Source organism: Oncorhynchus masou, chromosome 5 (genome assembly GCF_036934945.1).
Source record: "Oncorhynchus masou masou isolate Uvic2021 chromosome 5, UVic_Omas_1.1, whole genome shotgun sequence".
Lineage (NCBI taxonomy): Eukaryota > Metazoa > Chordata > Actinopteri > Salmoniformes > Salmonidae > Oncorhynchus > Oncorhynchus masou.
The window spans coordinates 33,097,002-33,115,670 of NC_088216.1; the positions used below are offsets into that span (position 1 = coordinate 33,097,002).

Genomic DNA, 18,669 nt, shown 5'->3' on the forward strand with positions numbered 1-18,669 from the left:
AGTTATTGCTCTTTTTCATTAGCATGCTGATAATCATTTCAAGATAAGGATTTTTCAGGATTTATTTTTTATCTGTTATTAAGACATTTAATACATGTAGTTTAGTATATTTAGTACATTAAGTATATTTAGTTTAGCTCCTCTGTGAGAAGCAAGTTCATTTAAAGTTATATGTGATTTGGTTTATGCAGATAAGACATTTAATTAGTGTTGAGGAAGCTACTCTGAAAATATAGTTTACCAAGCTACCAATTACTTCACACTGGAATAAGTTAAACTACCCTTAAGAAAAATATTGTTTACTTAACTATATCTCAGAATTAGATGTTCATCCATGTTTCTCAAATGTCAAATTCCAAAGTTGTTGCAAACATCAAATTGTTTAAGGTTAAGTTTAGGCTTTAACTCCGAAATCTTAAGGACAGGCATTAACTCTGAATGTTTTTTAACATTTATTTTACCATTATTTAACTAGGCAAGTCAGTTAAGAACAAATTCTTATTTTCAATGACAGCCTAGGAACAGTGGGTTAACTACCTTGTTCAGGGGCAGAACGACAGATTTGTATCTTGTCAGCTCGGGGATTAGATTTTGAAACCTTTCAGTTACTAGTCCAGCGCTCTAAACACGAGGCTACCTGCCACCCCAAGGAAAGAGTTAAGGTTTGGGATAGGCTTAAAACAAAAATAAATAAAACACTTTCTATCATTGGATTTGAACTTACAACCTTTGGAATCAGAGGCAGATGCGTATGCCCATTTGACATCCCTGTCCACACCACCCTGGCATGACCAAACTCGGTCCCCGGGAACCCAAAGGGTGCACGTTTTGTTCTTTGCCCTAACACTACATGGCTGATTAAAATGATCAAAAATGGATCATTATTTCATTATTTGAACCAACTGTGTAATGATAGGACAAAAACCAAAACATGCATCCCTTGGAGTCCCGAGGACCAAGTTTGGGAAACCCCGCCCTAGCAAATCCGAAACCTTCTTGAAGGTAACAATGCTCATTGTTGCCCCTAGTGGCTGGTTTCCATGTCATATCCCAACATCCTCAACCAGGTCACCTGGGACACGAGTCAGCCATCCATGTGAAGGACTTCGAATACTTGTATCACGGGTTACCTGGTTGATGTATTATTATCTCAATGTCTCAATTTTCAAAATACATAAAAAGAGTCCTCTTAATTTACAGCATTTCCCTCACTCAGACAACCAAAATGTAGGTAAAGCTGCCCAATAAGCGGAGGGATGGGGGCAACTTCTTGTCACGCATGGTGGGGGTGCACACGCTCGCAATTGCTAATAACCTATCCCCACCCGCCTGACTATAAGCGATAAAGTGAAAATCTGGAGGCCCACAACCAACCCTAAACCCATAATATAGAAAAACATTTGCTGTAGGCTACAGTCAGATGGCAGAAAGATTTTTGACAGGGGTCCATGCTTTTTTTCCTAATTTAGATATGTTTCTACTTATAATTTCTGACATTTTCGTAGGCTATTTGGCTATAGATACATGCAGCTTCTCTTCTGTCATTATATGTGACTAAATAAACCCTTGCTCGCCAGAAGAATGTCATAAACCGATAGAATGAATGCCTCAATCTTAGTTGACATTGGTAAAGTTCTCTGTCATCTCCTCTTCTTTCATGGAGCAAAGACATTAAGGGACCGGTGAGAAAATGCTATAAAAAAATACTAAAATGTAAGGAAAGGAAATAGAAAATAGCTGTGAAAATGACCCAACTTGTTTCTGATAAGATTTCAGTTCGGCTTGGATGTATATTTTATGTGGTTGAAATACAATCAGCTTTTATGCTGCTGATTAAGATAGCACCTCTACAGAAGGTATCTAACTGCGCATTCACATTCTCTCAAGATGCTGAAAGAAAGAAATCATATTTCTCCACTCCTGTTCCTGAGTCTTAAATTTGCCTCCAATTGGTGTATAATTTTAATGGAAGAAATGCTTAATTCTGCAGGAATTCATATTAAGGTTATAGACCTACAGTCAGATTTCAGTATCCATTTAATCCATCTGAACAGTAGGCTACAGTAGGCTATTGTTTTCTCTTTATTCAACTCGCCACCCACCCGCCCTTCATCCACACAATATTTCATGACCCTAAACCTGCCTGCCCCGCAATTTAACTGTGGGGTCTGCAGGTTATGAGTCAGCCCAAGCATCATTAGCGCGTGGCTTTCAATTTCAGAACGGCTGTCAGTCAAAACCTATACAGATCTGTGAAGCGGAGACCCTTGAGCTCTGACGTCATGTATAGCATGTCACTGTACAGCCACTGTGTTGAAATCTTATCAGTGTCAAAATCTGCCATTTTCAACCTGTGTACAGGTGCGAGTGTAAAAGGCTACCTAAAGTTACTTTGAAAAAGTAGTTCACTACATTCAAACTACCTCGTGAAAATTATCACCATGTAAATCTGAAATGTCATAGACTACAAATTTCAATACTAGATCACGTTGGGGTCATATCTTAACAGAATGTTTAATTTAGACTATTAACCCTAGGATGCATATGCCGGATCAAAATGACCCGGCCTAATGTTTTTTGTTGTTGCTGTATTGACCCCCCCCAAACATTTTTTTTTTTTAATTATCTAATATTCCAGGAATTCCTTACCCCAAGTTTTCAAATGTGGATCAAATATGACCCGTATGTATTTCTTATGGAATCCACTGCATTGCACATTATTTTTGCTACAACAATAAAATCAAAGTAGTTAGTCAAATATTTATCATATATCTTGTTTATAATGTTCATTAATCACCGTTTTCATTTATCCTTTTTAACTCATTGAGTAAAAGGAGTATCATAAGGAGGCTCATAAGAATGCTGCCAGATATACAACCAAAATGGTTTTACACATGCTGGATGAGGAAGCCAATGCTGCCTCTGACTCAGAATCTGAGGTATCCAATTCAGATGGCACAGACTATGTGCCTGTGGCTAAAGTAGAAGTTGTGGATGCACCTGGTAGTCCAGCTGGTGAGTACTCCCCCTCTGAGGAGAGTGAAAACCAGTCAAATAGACTGAGTAAAAAGGGGTCTTACTGGAGTGAACACTGCGTCACAGTGGATGAGCAGCTTTCCTCCAGACGTGACGCTTGGCCTTCTATCCAAAGAGTTCAATCTTGGTTTCATCAGACCAGAGACTCTTGTTTCTCATGGTCTGAGAGACCTTTAGGTGGCTGTCATGTGCCTTTTACTGAGGAGTGGCTTCCGTCTGGCCACTCTACCATAAAGGCTTGATTGTTGGTGTGCTGCAGAGATGGTTGTCCTTCTGGAAGGTTCTCCCATCTCCATAGAAGAACTGAGGCAATGGAAAGCTGTGGGGTGATGAAAGAGAGCCATGCCACCACCACTCAGAGCAGCCAGGGCCAGAAGAGGAAGAGGTGCCAGCTCTGCCCAAGCGCAAAGGATAGAAAAGTCAGCTACTGGGGTTCTCAGTGCAACACACCCGTCTGCAAAGAGCAGAGTCACAAGCTTGTTGTTTGTAAGACAGCATAAGTAAGCATCACACACACGCAAACTTTGTTCCCATTTAGTGTTCATGTTTTCTAAATTCACAACGGTTAGTGTTGTCATTTATATTGATGATGAACTTTGGATTTTCAAATAAATTTTTAGAAATATTACAAAATATGCTTAAACTACTTAGAGCACTACCTAGATTTGAATTTAGCTCAACTACAACCAAGCTACTGGAAATGTAGTTATATTACTAGTTTAACTATACTGAACAAAAATATAAACACAACATGTAAAGTGATGGTCCCATGTTTCATGAGCTGAAATAAAAGATCCCAGAAATGTTCCATGCACAGGAAAACTTATTTCTCTCAAATTGTGAACATTTCTCCTTCGCAAGATAATTCATCCACCTGACAGGTGTGGCATATCAAGAAGCAGATTAAGCATGATCATTTCACAGGTGCACCTTGTGCTGGGGACACACAAAAAAGGCCACTAAAATGTGCAGTTTTGCCATACAGCACAATGCCTCAGATGTCTCAAGTTTTGAGGGAGTGTGCAATTGGCATGCTGACTGCAGGAATGTCCACCAGAGCTGTTGCCAAAAAACGTAATGTTAATTTCTCTACCATAAGCTGTTTTAGAGAATTTGTCAGTACATCCAATCGGCTTTACAATCGCAGACCACGTGTGACCACGCTAGCCCAGGACTTCCACATCCGGCTTCTTCACCTGCGGGATCGTCTAAGACCAGGTACCCAGACAGCTGATGAAAGTGTCGGTTTGCACAACCAAAGAATTTCTGCAGGGTCTGGACCTGACTGCAGTTTGGCATTGTAACCAACTTCAGTGTGCAAATGCTCACCCCTAGATGGACACTGGCATGCTGGAGAAGTGTGCTCTTCACAGAAGAATCCCGGTTTCAACTGTACCAGGCAGATGGCAGACAGCGTACATGGCGTCATATGGGCGAGCGGTTTGCTGAACAGAATGCCCCATGGTGGCATTGGGGTTATCGTATGGCCAGGAATAAGCTACGGACAACAAACACAGTTGCATTTTATCGATGGTAATTTGAATGCACAGAGATACTGTGACGAGATCCTGAGGCCCATTGTCATGCCATTTATCCGCTGCCATCACCTCATGTTCTCTGCATGATATTGCATCGCTCCATTTCGCAAGGATCTGTACACAATACTTGGAAGTTGAAAATGTCTGAGTTCTTCCATGGCCTGCACACTCACCAGACATGTCACCCATTGAACATGTTTGGGAAGCTCTCAAATCAAATGTATTAGTCACATACACATATTTAGCAGATGTTATTGTGGGTGTAGTGAAATGCTTGTGTTCCTAGCTCCAACAGTGCAGTAGTATCTAATAATTCACAACAAATACACAGATCTAAAAGTAAAAGAATGGAATTAAGAAATATATAAATATTAGGATGATCAATGTCGGAGTGGCTCTGGATCGATGTGTATGACCGTGTGTTCCAGTTCCTGCCAATATCCAGCAACTTCGCACAGCCATTGAAGTGGAGTGGGACACCATTCTACAGGCCACAATCAACCTGATCAACTCTATGCGAAAGAGGTGTGTCGCGCTGCCTGAGGCAAATAGTGGTCACACCAAATACTGACTGATTTTCTGATCCACGCCCCTACCTTTTTTGTAAGGTGTCTGTGACCCAACATAATCATATCTGTAGTCCCAGTCATGTGAAATCCAAAGTTTAGGGCCTAATTAATTTCTTTAAAATGTAACTCAGTAAAATTGTTGCACGTTGCGTTAATATTTTTCGTCAGTGTACATGTAGTTCACTACTCCCCAACGCTGCATTAAATGTCATTAATACACAAACTAACCAAAAATCTGAACGAATTAGTATTTTCTTATTTTGCAGGAAACAGTAATGTTTGCTACAAGCTTTCCAGGATGGTTTGCCAGAAGTTCACAAGTCACCGCAAATTTGACGCCACAGTTTGCCACAAAAGTCATTTGAATGTGAAAATATGAGCTTAGCGCAAATTTGCGGAAAATTTACCAAAGAGTTGCCACAACCGTTTGACAGAAGCCATTTTTTTCCGGTAAGGGGCTGCGTCTTTTAGCGCCAGTTTCCCAGATTAAGCCTATAGTCTCCAATGGAGAATCGCCATTGAATGTGCATTTTAGTCTGGCACTGGAACTAGGCTCCGGGAAACCCACTCTATTTTTTGGCAGCAGGCACTGCAGTGTTTGCATGTGGAGGTTGTGAGAGGGGTACTTGCCGTGTATGAGATGGGTTCCTCAGCTTCCTGCGAGACGGCCACGTTGACAACAACACTCAAGCACAAGTAAATCCGTAGCATTTTGACGTCCCTGCGACATTGAGAGAAAGATTGAGTGAGAAAATGTGTTTTTTGAGTACATGTCCTTGTGAACACGTTGAGTCTCAAAATGTTCCAAAAATGTTTGCATACATTGGCAAAATGGTTGCAGAATACATCTAATTTGGTTCATCTTTATATTTCCCAAATGGTAGTCCACAACCTTCCTGTGAGATTCCCATGGCCAGTACTCACTCCAGTTTTCTAACACATGCTGAGGAAGGCACTAAGTTGAGATCTGTGTCAACATGGACATCATTCTCACAAACCAAATTCATAGCTCTGTCCATTTTATAAATGATCATGAAATTATATAAAATAAGACTATATGCTCATTATAACATTATATGCTGCATACATTATAATTGGCATTACTATTTCAAAATTGGCATTATGACCTGTATAGCAAAACACGTACTTAATGAAGAATTCAGCACATTCTATTATTTCCTTTATTATCTTTTCTCTCAACTATTTTCCTAAGCTGGTTAGAGCAACATCCCCTCTGCACAATGTTCCTTCATTGCAAACAGGAAGTGCTTGGAAAATCATGTTCAAATTCCTGGGCATGACCTAGGGCAAACTTACAGTAATACCACAATACCTAATGCTCAAGGAGCTGATGCTGGCATATTGTGATATTGTGTATCCAGTGTCTGAAAAACTAGATATCTATTAAGGTTGTCCCAAATAGTGGGTCAGCTGGGATGCAGACACTAGTAAATCATACAACTACGACTCTGCCATTCTCCTCCATAATTACAACAGTGAATTTGACTACAGAATAATTGCCTACCAGTGTGTGTGTGTGTGTGTGTTTGCATGCGTGTAGAGTGAAAACCAATTGTAAAGCGTCTTTATTGCACCATCAGTTTGTGTATGTCGTTAAGAAAAATAATTCCATCAGGAGAGGAATTGTTAGGCAAGTACAAACATCTCCTTTGGGAGCAGAGCCTTGTCTCAGAGACTAGACGTAACATAATAAAAGTAAATCCGGGACACTCAATTTGGTGTGATATGGGAAAGGGGGATACCTAGTCAGTTGTACAACTGAATGAATGCCTTCTGCATTTAATCCAACCCCTCTGAAGCAGAGAGGTGCAGGGGGCTGCCAAAGTCAACATCCACGTCTTCGGCATCAGTGGGTTAACTGCCTTGCTCAAGGGTAGAACTATATACTTTTACCTTGTCAGCCCGGGATTCAATCCAGCAATGTTTCGGTTACTGACCTAACGCTCAAACCACTAGGCTACCTACTATGTTCTGTTTGGTATGGTTACATAAGACAGAAGGTTACTTAAGGGAAAATCGGAAGGAGGGGGGGGTGGTTGGTTGGGTGTATAACAATACGAACATCTAGCAAACCAAAAGGTTGTATTTTTGAATCTCATCATAGACAACTTTTGCATTTTTGTTAATTACTTACTACTTTTTAAACTAACTGGCAACTACTTAGCATGTTAGCTAATCCTTCCCCTAACCCTGGACATCCACAAATTAATACATACCATACGAAATGTAAGAGTATTCCATACAAATTTACATACAGATTGATACGAAATGCTCTGAGACCAGGTTGCAGCATTCACTTTTTTATTGGCAAAGGTTCAAATCCCCCTCCAGCTATCTTCTGAATCACCCTATCAGTTTCATGTGTTTTCTCTGAAAGTGCATCCCCATTCCGCGTTTAGCTCTTGTTCATAATGTAATTACTTTAACGTCTTATAAATCATTATATCTTATTGGTGTCATATTTAGCGTTATCAACATAACATATTTTAACACTAATCGCCCCACGTAGTAAAGTTTGAGTTACAAGATAAACCACAGTTGCTATCTAGTATCTAGCCTATCTGCCTAGGGACTACAGATGAAAACTACCAAACTGGCTAAATCTGGCACATTTAGGGAACTGTTAATTAATGTGCATTGTCCCTGTCAAATAAATAAATAAATTGGCCTTGAATAGAAACCTGTCAATACCGACATTGTGCGAATGTCTGATGCAGCGATGATAAACAAAACCAATTTCCGATTATGACTATGATGCAAAATAAATAAAAATAATAATAATCTGTTGGATTTATAATAAACTATTTAACGTCTCCTGAACAATGCGTTTTCAAGTCAACAATCAAGTGTAGGTTAGTATTCTAAAAGCATGCAATCTATTTTGGAGTTGTGCAAAATGTAATGTTAGGCTATGCAAGGTACGGTGTCATTTGCATTCGATAGGGTTGCAATTTACCTGTAAAATTACTTTTTAGTTGGGTGTGTATCAATACTCAATTGATTATTATCCTCCGGAAGGTCCCGTCAGAAGTGATGGTGAATCTGAAGAAGCAACTTCTCCCCGAAATCGGTAAATGTATGTACAAATTACCAGGGTATCACAGCCTAACAAAATGATCGGGAGGTGGTGCTATCTTTACAGGTTACACACTACATCCGCGTCAAATGTTTTTGTCTCTTTAACATTGCATAGTAATTTCTACTGTATCTAATAAAAAGCATTGCGCCCCCTCTACCGGAGATGTGAAAATAAGTGAGTGCCAGAATGTTTTTGTTACAATGTCATTGTTAATGTTAACGCAGTTTGGAGGGTTCAGAGAATGTAGCGTCAACTATATGAAGTCTAAGACCAGAGGCAGCATACAGTAGCTCTATAAATCGTAACTTTATTCTTGACATGCAACCACCATCTCAATTAATTCAGGTGACAGACAGGATTTTATAGACACAGGTCAATGATCAGTGGTGGAAAAAGTACCCAAATGTCATACTTGAGTAAAATAATAGAAAATGACACAAGTAAAAGTGAAAGTCACCTAGTAAATTACTACTTGAGTAAAAGTAAAACATTATTTGGTTTTACTTAAGTATCAAGAGTAAAAGTAAGAATAACTTCAAATTCCTTATATTAAGCAAACCAGATGGCACAATTTTTTTTATTTTTTTTACAGATAGCCAGGGGCACACTCCAACAGTCAGACGTATGTTCCAAACGATGCATTTGTGTTTAGTGAGTCTGCCAGATCAGAGGCAGTAGGAATGACCAGGGAGGTTCTGTTGATAAGTGTGTGAATTGGAACATTTTCTGTCCTGCTAAGCATTCAAAATGTAATGAGTACTTTTGGGTGTGATGGAAAATGTAAGGAGTAAAAAGTACATTTGTTTCTTTAAGGAATGTAGTAAAGTAAAAGTTGTCAAAAATATAAATAGTAAAGTACAGAAACCCCCAAAATGACTTAAGTAGTACTTCAAAGTATTTTTACTTAAGTGATTTACACAATTGTCAATGATGAACATCCAGTTTTCATCCCTACATTGACAACATAGGGAAAATCCCAATTGCATACTCCTTAAGTCCGCTCTTCTCACTTCCTTCTCAAAACCCATTGGAGAAGAAGGTTAGAGGGGACAATTGAGATTCTCCCAATATCACACTTCCCCTGACAGCCTCTGTAAGATTTACATTGATTTAAATTAATGAACGACCCCTTGATTTATAGGTGTTAGGTTTAAATGATAGACATGACCACAGGTGTCATAGCTAACTGTACTCTTTTAATTATAACTTCAACTGAACAATACAGAACGTTGGGGGGGCTTAACATAACCCCAGGGTTAGAGATACTGTAACAGCATGTGACATTTATGGAATTTTTCATAACAATTCATTTTCATGCAAATTGATTATAATGGATAAAAACTACATATATATGATATGTGATATGAATTACAGCAATCTACAGTGAAAGCAGCTGAGTCCTCTGGTCCTTGTGTATTTTCATAAATATATATATATATATATATATATTTATTTATTTTTTGCTACAAAATACCTAATGATTACAGCTTTGGGTGACACCCTGTCTCAAAAACCAGTGGTGTAAAGTACTTAATTAAAAATACTTCTTTGGGATCGATGTCCCTCCCATGGGATGGTTGAGCTAACGTAGGCTAATGCGATTAGCATGAGGTTGTAAGTGACACGAACATTTCCCAAGACATAGACATATCTGATATTGGCAGAAAGCTTAAATTCTTGTTCATCTAACTGCACTGTTCCATTTACAGTAGCTATTACAGTGAAAGAATACCATGCTATGGCCAAATCAGAAAAACACCAAGGGGGATGAATACATTTGCAAGCATGCAGTATATTCATAATTAATTGGAAGTGTTTTTGCTGAGGTGATATACTGTAACTGGACGAGCAAAAAACAACAGCCAACGACCAGAAAATATCAGGGTACAATATATAAAATATCAATCATTAACTGTTGTCAGGATAAACTTCAGTTGTCTTTTAGGAATACATTTAATCTCATTGTTTCAAGTTGTATTATTAGTCGTATGTACGGGATACATGTGGTATACATCATCCAATGAAATGCTTACTTGCAGGTTCCTTCTCGACAATACCACAACAATATATAATAAAATATAAGAATACAAACATAAAGTAAATGGCTCAGTAGAATACAATAAACCTTTATAACTTATAAGTATCATACATTGGATGGATCAATTCCTGTACCAAGCCGTGATACGCTCTCAATGGTGCAGCTGTAGTATTTGTAGAGGACCCAGGGCGGCACGCCAAATTTCTTCAGTAGCCTAAGAAGGTAGAGACACTGTTGCGCTCTCTTGGCTAGAGTGGTGTTGTTGGTCCATGACAAGTCCTTGGTGATGTGGACGTCAAGGAACTTAAAACTTGTGACTCTTTCTATTGCAGTTCCATTGATGTGGATTGGGCCATGTTCCCTCCTCTTTTTCCTGAAGTCAACAATCAACTCCTTTGTATTGCTGACGCTGAAGGATAGGCTGTCGTCATGACACCACCACACAGTCGTGGGTGAACAGAAAGTACAGCAGTGGACTGAGGACATACCCCTGGGGCTGAGTTAAGAGTTAGCGTGGAAGAGTTGTTGTTGCCAATCCTCACATTGAGTTCATATAGGGCATAACATATTTCAAGCATGACAAACACCAGAATATGAATAGTTTCCAAATATAAATGGCTAAAGGCATTTCACATTCATAGGATTTATTTATAGGCAAACAGTTGGGGGAGAAACATCCGAAATCCCGCAGACAATCCAGGAGAGACAGAAGGAGATGCAAGACGTGAGACAGGCTGTGGCCTCTCTGAAGATAAGTGTTAGGGTCATCTATATAAATTATTTACATGTTTACATTTACATCCTGTCTGGGATCCAGGTAAGAGCTGAGTGAATGGGTTGGTTGAAATGGACCCCCCCCCCACCTCTGTGTTTATGATTCCGTACAGCACTCTGCACTGGCAGCAGTGGAAGACAGTGAGAGGATGTTTATTGAGCTCATGCACTCCATTGAGAGAAGGCTCTCTGATGTGATAGAGCTGATCAAAGCCCAGGAAAAGTCTGAAGTGAGTTGAGTTCGAAATGCTGACCTGGAGCAGCTCTCAAACTCAGAAGATCAAATCCATTTCCTCCAGGTGTCATCTATAAATGAGGTGTCCCCCAAAATACCCTGTAATGGCTATCTTTGACAAGACTTATTTTTCTTTGAAATGAGCTTGATCTAAAGTAAAGTTTGTCTTTCATAATATATTCTACCCATTTGCCTCTCCATAGAGTTTCCAGTCTCTCTGTGTCTCTACTCGATCTGAGGCCTGTCTATCCATACATTTCCCCACATTTTTAAGAAACTGAAAGATCAGCTACAGGACAAACATTTTTACATTTAGCAGACACTCTTATCCAAAACAAAACAAATTATTCAGCCCCTTTACTTTCAGTGCAGCAAACTCTCTCCAGAAGTTCAGTGAGGATCTCTGAATGATCCAATGTTGACCTAAATGACTAATGATGATAAATACAATCCACCTGTGTGTAATCAAGTCTCCGTATAAATGCACCTGCACTGTGATAGTCTCAGAGGTCTGTTAAAAGCACAGAGAGCATCATGAAGAACAAGGAACACACCAGGCAGGTCCGAGATACTGTTGTGAAGAAGTTTAAAGCTGGATTTGGATACAAAAAGATTTCCCAAGCTTTAAACATCCCAAGGAGCACTGTGCAAGCGATAATATTGAAATGGAAGGAGTATCAGACCACTGCAAATCTACCAAGACCTGGCCGTCCCTCTAAACTTTCAGCTCATACAAGGAGAAGACTGATCAGAGATTCAGCCAAGTGGCCCATGATCACTCTGGATGAACTGCAGAGATCTACAGCTGAGGTGGGAGACTCTGTCCATAGGACAACAATCAGTCGTATATTGCACAAATCTGGCCTTTATGGAAGAGTGGCAAGAAGAAAGCCATTTCTTAAAGATATCCATAAAAGTGTCGTTTAAAGTTTGCCACAAGGCACCTGGGAGACACACCAAACATGTGGAAGAAGGTGCTCTGGTCAGATGAAACCAAAATTGAACTTTTTGGCAACAATGCAAAACGTTATGTTTGGCGTAAAAGCAACACAGCTCATCACCCTGAACACACCATGCCCACTGTCAAACATGGTGGTGGCAGCATCATGGTTTGGGCCTGCTTTTCTTCAGCAGGGACAGGGAAGATGGTTAAAATTGATGGGAAGATGGATGGAGCCAAATACAGGACCATTCTGGAAGAAAACCTGATGGAGTCTGCAAAAGACCTGAGACTGGGACGGAGATTTGTCTTCCAACAAGACAATGATCCAAAACATAAAGCAAAATCTACAATGGAATGGTTCAAAAATAAACATATGCAGGTGTTAGAATAGCCAAGTCAAAGTCCAGACCTGAATCCAATCAAGAATCTGTGGAAAGAACTGAAAACTGCTGTTCACAAATGCTCTCCATCCAACCCCACTGAGCTCGAGCTGTTTTGCAAGGAGGAATGGGAAAACATTTCAGTCTCTCGATGTGCAAAACTGATAGAGACATACCCCAAGCGACTTACAGCTGTAATCGCAGCAAAAGGTGGCGCTACAAAGTATTAACTTAAGGGGGCTGAATAACTTTGCACGCCCAATTTTTCAGTTTTTGATTTGTTAAAAAAGTTTGAAATATCCAATAAATGTCGTTCCACTTCATGATTGTGTCCCACTTGTTGTTGATTCTTCACAAAAAAATTGTTTTTATATCTTTATGTTTGAAGCCTGAAATGTGGCAAAAGGTTGCACAGTTCAAGGGGGCCGAATACTTTCGCAAGGCACTGTACATTGTGTGCAAAAGGCGTGAGGAGGTAGGCGAATAATTACAATTTTGCAGATTAACACTGGAGTGATAAATGATCAGATGGTCATGTACAGGTAGAGATATGGGTGTGCAAAAGAGCAGAAAAGTAAATGAATATAAACAGTATGGGGATGAGGTAGGTAAAATTGGGTGGGCTATTTACCGATTGACTATGTACAGCTGCAGCGATCGGTTAGCTGCTCAAATAGCAGATGTTTGAAGTTGGTGAGGGAGATAAAAGTCTCCAACTTCAGCGATTTTTGAAATTCGTTCCAGTCACAGGCAGCAGAGAACTGGAACGAAAGGCTGCCAAATGAGGTGTTGGCTTTAGGGATGATCAGTGAGATACACCTGCTGGAGCGCGTGCTACGGGTGGGTGTTGCCATCGTGAACAGTGAACTAAGATAAGGCGGCGCTTTACCTAGCATGGACTTGTAGATGACCTGGAGCCAGTGGGTCTGGCGACGATTATGTAGCGAGGGCCAGCCGACTAGAGCATACAGGTCGCAGTGGTGGGTGGTATAAGGTGCTTTAGTGACAAAACAGATGGCACTGTGATAAACTGCATCCAGTTTGCTGAGTGTTGGAAGCTATTTTGTAGATGACATCGCCGAAGTCGAGGATCGGTAGGATAGTCAGTTTTACTAGGGTAAGTTTGGCGGCGTGAGTGATGGAGGCTTTGTTCCGGAATAGAAAGCCGACTCTAGATTTGATTTTCGATTGGAGATGTTTGATATGAGTCTGGAAGGAGAGTTTACAGTCTATCCAGACATCTAGGTACTTATAGATGTCCACATTTTCTAGGTTGGAACCATCCAGGGTGGTGATGCTAGTCAGGCGTGCGGGTGCAGGCAGCGAACGGTTGAAAAGCATGCATTTGGTTTTACTAGCGTTGAAGAGCAGTTGGAGGCCACGGAAAGAGTGTTGTATGGTATTGAAGCTCGTTTGGAGGTTAGATAGCACAGTGTCCAAGGACGGGCCGGAAGTATACAGAATGGTGTCGTCTGCGTAGAGGTGGATCAGGGAATCGCCCGCAGCAAGAGCAACATCATTGATATATACAGAGAAAAAAGTCGGCCCGAGAATTGAACCCTGTGGCACCCCCATAGAGACTGCCAGAGGACCGGACAGCATGCCCTCCGATTTGACACACTGAACTCTGTCTGCAAAGTAGTTGGTGAACCAGGCAAGGCAGTCATCAGAAAAACCGAGGCTACTGAGTCTGCCGATAAGAATATGGTGATTGACAGAGTCGAAAGCCTTGGCAAGGTCGATGAAGACGGCTGCACAGTACTGTCTTTTATCGATAGCGGTTATGATATTGTTTAGTACCTTGAGCGTGGCTGAGGTGCACCCGTGACCGGCTCGGTAACCAGATTGCACAGCGGAGAAGGTACGGTGGGATTCGAGATGGTCAGTGACCTGTTTGTTGACTTGGCTTTCGAAGACCTTAGATAGGCAGGGCAGGATAGATATAGGTTTGTAACAGTTTGGGTCCAGGGTGTCTCCCCCTTTGAAGAGGGGGGTGACTGCGGCAGCTTTCCAATCCTTGGGGATCTCAGACGATATGAAAGAGAGGTTGAACAGGCTGGTAATAGGGGTTGCGACAATGGCGGCGGATAGTTTCAGAAATAGAGGGTCCAGATTGTCAAGCCCAGCTGATTTGTACGGGTCCAGGTTTTGCAGCTCTTTCAGAACATCTGCTATCTGGATTTGGGAGAACCTGGAGAGGCTTGGGCGAGTAGCTGCGGGGGGTGGGGGGGGCGGAGCTGTTGGCCGAGGTTGGAGTAGCCAGGAGGAAGGCATGGCCAGCCGTTGAGAAATGCTTGTTGAAGTTTTCAATAATCATGGATTTATCGGTGGTGACCGTGTTACCTAGCCTCAGTGCAGTGGGCAGCTGGGAGGAGTTGCTCTTGTTCTCCATGGACTTCACAGTGTCCCAGAACTTTTTGGAGTTAGAGCTACAGGATGCAAATTTCTGCCTTAAGAAGCTGGCCTTTGCTTTCCTGACTGACTGCGTGTATTGGTTCCTGACTTCCCTGAACAGTTGCATATCGCGGGGACTATTCGATGCTATTGTAGTCCGCCACAGGATGTTTTTGTGCTGGTCGAGGGCAGTCAGGTCTGGAGTGAACCAAGGGCTATATATGTTCTTAGTTCTGCATTTTTGAATGGAGCATGTTTATCTAAAATGGTGAGGAAGTTACTTTTAAAGAATAACCAGGCATCCTCAACTGATGGGATGAGGTCAATGTCCTTCCAGGATACCCGGGCCAGGTCGATTAGGAAGGCCTGCTCACAGAAGTGTTTTAGGGAGCATTTGACAGTGATGAGGGGTGGTCGTTTGACTGCGGATCTGTAGCGGATACAGGCAATGGGGCAGTGATCGCTGAGATCCTGGTTGAAGACAGCAGAGGTGTATTTGGAGGGCAAGTTGGTCAGGATGACGTCTATGAGGGTGCCCTTGTTTACAGATTTAGGGTTGTACCTGGTGGTTTCCTTAATGATTTGTGTGAGATTGAGGGCATCTAGCTTAGATTGTAGGACTGCCGGGGTGTTAAGCATATCCCAGTTTAGGCCACTAACAGAACAAACTCTGAAGCTCGATGGGGGGCAATCAATTCACAAATGGTGTCCAGGGCACAGCTGGGAGCTGAGGGGGGTCGGTAGCAGGCGGCAACAGTGAGAGACTTATTTCTGGAGAGAGTAATTTTTAAAATTAGTAGTTTGAACTGTTTGGGTATGGACCTGGAAAGTATGACATTACTTTGCAGGCTATCTCTGCAGTAGACTGCAACTCCTCCCCCTTTGGCAGTTCTATCTTGACGGAAAATGTTATAGCTGGGTATGGAAATCTCAGAATTTTTGGTGGCCTTCCTGAGCCAGGATTCAGACACAGCAAGGACATCAGGGTTAGCAGAGTGTGCTAAAGCAGTGAGTAAAACAAACTTAGGGAGGAGGCTTCTGATGTTGACATGCATGAAACCAAGGCTTTTTCGATCACAGAAGTCAACAAATGAGGGTGCCTGGGAACATGCAGGGCCTGGGTTTACCTCCACATCACCCGCGGAACAGAGGAGGAGTAGTATGAGGGTGCGGCTAAAGGCTAAAGGCATATCAACTGATTTTTCACCTAGTTGGCTTGGGGATTCGAACCAGTTACTGGCCCAAGTCTCTTAACAACTAGGCTATCTGCCACCCTACAGTGTGAGTGAAAGTCTACACACCCAGTGAAAAACTACACATACCTTGCAGTCTTCTCATTTTGCTGCCTTAACATTTAATTTAAAAGGGATTCAACTGGGTTTCCCCACACAGATCTAAAAAACCTACTCCACATTTTCAAAGTGAAAGAAAATGTCAAATTTTAAAAAAGCAATAAAATAAATAGATAGTGTATGCCTTCATACCCCAGAGTTCGTACTTGGCGGAAGCACCTTTGGCAGCCATTACAGCTGTGAATCTTTTTGAATATGATTCTACCAACTTTGCACAACTCTTACATGCTGAACACACCGCTCATGTCGTCTGTGCGAGTGTTGCTAAATAAATGTATACATACATGTTACTCAATCATTGCACCCACATTGCTCGTCCACGTCAATGAGCATCTGCGTAGCCAGGCGCTAAAATAGAACTTGGTTCTATTTGTGACGCTCGATGCGCTGCAAGTCCTGCCTCTCCCATCTCATTGGGTTTTAGGAGCATATACCCACGTGCCATCTCCACATTGGTTTTTAGGAGCATATACCCATGTGGATGATTGAAAGATGAACTGAGGTTTACACTCCAGTCCAGTCAGTTGTGATAATGCACCTTAACGTTGATTGCCAACCGCCATATGAAGTCCAAAGAAGAAGAAGCCTGAAGGAGGAGAGATTACAAGAAACAAACTCGGTTGACTGTTTTAGCTGTGGATTAATTGTTGGAGTAGAGGACCTTGTGCATTTCAGATAAAATAACGTAACACAATGTTTATATCCCAGGACAAATTAGCTAGCAACAGAAAGCTAGCTAGCTAAATTGCCAGAAATGTTTAATGCTTTTCAACCTGTCCCCAAATTAATATAATTGTTTCATAGTTTGTTTTGATATTTCAACCTGGTGTGGGGGGACAAAATCAACATGCGCACGATGGCGCACGCAGACGCACGAGCGCGTGCACAATAAATTTGGTTGGGAATCATAAGTGGTGTAATCTCGCTTCTTGTGACGGCCGGCCGCCCAACAACCTGCCCGCTTGACCCTATCCCCTCCTCTCTTCTCCAGACCATTTCCGGAGACCTTCTCCCTTACCTCACCTCGCTCATCAACTCATCCCTGACCGCTGGCTACGTCCCTTCCGTCTTCAAGAGAGCGAGAGTTGCACCCCTTCTGAAAAAACCTACACTCGATCCCTCCGATGTCAACAACTACAGACCAGTATCCCTTCTTTCTTTTCTCTCCAAAACTCTTGAACGTGCCGTCCTTGGCCAGCTCTCCCGCTATCTCTCTCAGAATGACCTTCTTGATCCAAATCAGTCAGGTTTCAAGACTAGTCATTCAACTGAGACTGCTCTTCTCTGTATCACGGAGGCGCTCCGCACTGCTAAAGCTAACTCTCTCTCCTCTGCTCTCATCCTTCTAGACCTATCGGCTGCCTTCGATACTGTGAACCATCAGATCCTCCTCTCCACCCTCTCCGAGTTGGGCATCTCCGGCGCGGCCCACGCTTGGATTGCGTCCTACCTGACAGGTCGCTCCTACCAGGTGGCGTGGCGAGAATCTGTCTCCTCACCACGCGCTCTCACCACTGGTGTCCCCCAGGGCTCTGTTCTAGGCCCTCTCCTATTCTCGCTATACACCAAGTCACTTGGCTCTGTCATAACCTCACATGGTCTCTCCTATCATTGCTATGCAGACGACACACAATTAATCTTCTCCTTTCCCCCTTCTGATGACCAGGTGGCGAATCGCATCTCTGCATGTCTGGCAGACATATCAGTGTGGATGACGGATCACCACCTCAAGCTGAACCTCGGCAAGACGGAGCTGCTCTTCCTCCCGGGGAAGGACTGCCCGTTCCATGATCTCGCCATCACGGTTGACAACTCCATTGTGTCCTCCTCCCAGAGCGCTAAGAACCTTGGCGTGATCCTGGACAACACCCTGTCGTTCTCAACCAACATCATGGCGGTGGCCCGTTCCTGTAGGTTCATGCTCTACAACATCCGCAGAGTACGACCCTGCCTCACACAGGAAGCGGCGCAGGTCCTAATCCAGGCACTTGTCATCTCCCGTCTGGATTACTGCAACTCGCTGTTGGCTGGGCTCCCTGCCTGTGCCATTAAACCCCTACAACTCATCCAGAACGCCGCAGCCCGTCTGGTGTTCAACCTTCCCAAGTTCTCTCACGTCACCCCGCTCCTCCGCTCTCTCCACTGGCTTCCAGTTGAAGCTCGCATCCGCTACAAGACCATGGTGCTTGCCTACGGAGCTGTGAGGGGAACGGCACCGCAGTACCTCCAGGCTCTGATCAGGCCCTACACCCAAACAAGGGCACTGCGTTCATCCACCTCTGGCCTGCTCGCCTCCCTACCACTGAGGAA

General features: G+C 42.5%; 1 protein-coding gene and 1 long non-coding RNA gene across 2 annotated transcripts in view; both read right to left on the bottom strand.

The window, feature by feature from the left end:
- The window catches only part of LOC135539458 (EGF-containing fibulin-like extracellular matrix protein 2), a 32,084-nt gene extending 23,784 nt beyond the window's left edge, over positions 1 to 8,300 (bottom strand). Inside the window, exons 1-2 of the mRNA XM_064965353.1 lie at positions 8,121 to 8,300; positions 5,774 to 5,864 (exon numbers count right to left, since the gene is read on the bottom strand). Coding sequence (XP_064821425.1) covers positions 5,774 to 5,854 — 81 coding nt within the window. The 5' untranslated portion in view covers positions 5,855 to 5,864; positions 8,121 to 8,300. The remainder of the gene's footprint in view (positions 1 to 5,773; positions 5,865 to 8,120) is intronic.
- Positions 1 to 18,669, bottom strand: part of LOC135539463 (uncharacterized) — a 193,233-nt gene that overhangs the window by 75,018 nt on the left and 99,546 nt on the right. The gene's annotated exons all lie outside the window — the stretch shown is intronic.